The 2,164-nt window shown below is 40.5% G+C and overlaps 1 protein-coding gene across 6 annotated transcripts in view; it reads left to right on the top strand.

The window, feature by feature from the left end:
• Window positions 1-2,164, top strand: part of PAM (peptidylglycine alpha-amidating monooxygenase) — a 265,855-nt gene that overhangs the window by 107,851 nt on the left and 155,840 nt on the right. For all 6 annotated transcript variants that reach the window (XM_019517217.1, XM_019517218.1, XM_019517211.1 and 3 more), the window contains exon 4: window positions 1,608-1,665. In XM_019517217.1, the coding sequence (XP_019372762.1) occupies window positions 1,608-1,665 (58 nt within the window). The remainder of the gene's footprint in view (window positions 1-1,607; window positions 1,666-2,164) is intronic.

A 2,164-nucleotide genomic window follows, 5' to 3' on the forward strand; every position in this document is an offset into this window, starting at 1 on the left:
CCCCGCCCTCTCCATCCCTCACCATAGAGGACATTGATCTGCCTCCCCGCACACCCCTTTCCTCCCTCCTCTCCTTCCAGCACACCAGACTTAACCACTGAAGGCAGCTCTCCATACTGCTGGCTGTGCTGTTTGCTCCCTGGGTGCTATGCATTTATCGGCCAAATTATTGGCCCCATCGGAATTGGAATCAATTTTCCTTATGTTGGTACTGATCCGATATCGGACTGATGTATAGGTAGACCTCTACAACTTATGCGTGATACAGTCTCATGACTAAACTGTCCTAGGAGGGTAGTGTTACCATTGATTCCCTGCCTCTCCCCTGGACACCACTTACTTTTATGGAGCCTGTCCCACATTCAGCAGCCGGGACCTGCCTTGAATGCAAGGCAGGTTACCATACATTCTGTTTTGCCACACAATAAATGTATCCCACATGTTAGTGGTAGATTGTTGCTGATTTTACTGATGGGTCTCCAGAATTACTGTGCTGGCAGAGTTCTGAAATCATCCAGTGTTCTCTGGATGACCTTGAAACCCAAGTAAATTCCCAGGACAAACAACAAGTTCGGCAAACCTATGCATGCCTGTCTGTCTATCAGCTCTTTCCTCCATCTTGAGGGGACCTTATCTGTTGCTGTTTTGGAAATATCAGAGTTTTAGAGTCTAAATTGCTGTAGTATTGCTCCTTTTCTGCCTTCATGTGATTTATTCTTGGCATCTTCAGCAGCATGACCCAAGCTGGATACAGAGGTAGAAGTAGCTGACAGAACTTGATCATGAGTCTTTTGAGTACTCTAGCTGCTAATCACCCAGTGATTGGCATTTTAAACTGAAACAGATTTTAGGGCAACAAGAATGGCGGTAGCAATCTGAAAATGGTTTGTGCTGGCTGCCTTCTTACTATTGTGTCTCAGGGGACTAGTCATCTAACTGCTCTTGGAATGGGATGGTTCTGTACAATTAATAACCAAGGAGAACCGCAAATTATGCTCTGTATTGATTCTGTTGTCTTGCATTGGATTTTGTTAGGGGCATATTCTTCTCTTGACTTCCTGGCATAATTCCCAATGATACTAATTGGAGTTGGGTGCAGGTAATTTTACTATAGCACAAATTTTCAATATTTATATGCTTTTTGGCTCGAGTATACCATTTAAAGCTAGACACGAGGGAAGAATTACTGATTCAGGTAGAAATGTGTTTAGTAATGAATTGCTATTGATTTCTGAAATACAGAAAGATTAAAATTTTAAGAGAATAGTATATTATAGTCAAAGAGGAAAAAAAAGGCCAAGAAAGTGCCACTTCATTTAGTGTGTTCCTTTGATTTGTGCAGTGGTTTATCAGGGAAATGACAGAGGCATGCACTTCTTTAAATCCTTAAGGCTTTTGGGTAGCCCTAGTGAATAATTTTAACAGTCAGGTTTATGTGGAGCCAATTTAGGGTAACTTCCTATCTTCTTTTTAATTTTTTTGCTTGGCGTACCATTGGAGCTTACTAAAAATAACTTAAAAAAAATATATAGAGCTTTGTTAGTTTTTTCCCCCTGTTCCAGTAATAATCAATTTTAAGATAATTTTGTTCTTTGTTTCCTTAATAGTCTGATACCTACCTCTGCATGTCATTACGTCTGCCAGTGGATGAGGAAGCCTATGTAGGTGAGTATTAGTTGAATGGAAAATCTGATCAAGCCCTTGTGAAATTACTCAACAGTTTCTTTGACTCATATAAGCCTAATCTTTTACTGTCAGAGTTTCTAAAATGCATTCATCATGCCTAATGCAGAAACAAACTGGAGAGAGCTACTTAGAGTCAAGATAACAAACTGTAGCTGGAGAGATTCATGAGCAATAGTAGTTAAGGAGCTGCATGCAGATGCCTGTAGCAGCCAATACCGAGCCGTCCCATTTGTAAAGTATTGGCTTTCTGTCTGCGGTTGGATACTTAATTCCGCTTCAGTGAACACACTGTTTATTTACCTGCCTGTACAGGCTGTAAATCCTTTGCACTTACAATCAACAATGGGCACAGTAAGATCTTACCTGTCTGCAAAATATATATATTCTGGCCTGGATGACGTGATGGGTAAATGACAGAATGTACTGCAATAGTTTATCGATGTTTAGATCAAAGAAGTAGATAAGTAAAGTAAGCACT

Source organism: Gavialis gangeticus, unplaced genomic scaffold (genome assembly GCF_001723915.1).
Source record: "Gavialis gangeticus isolate Ggan-Ray unplaced genomic scaffold, GavGan_comp1, whole genome shotgun sequence".
NCBI lineage: Eukaryota > Metazoa > Chordata > Crocodylia > Gavialidae > Gavialis > Gavialis gangeticus.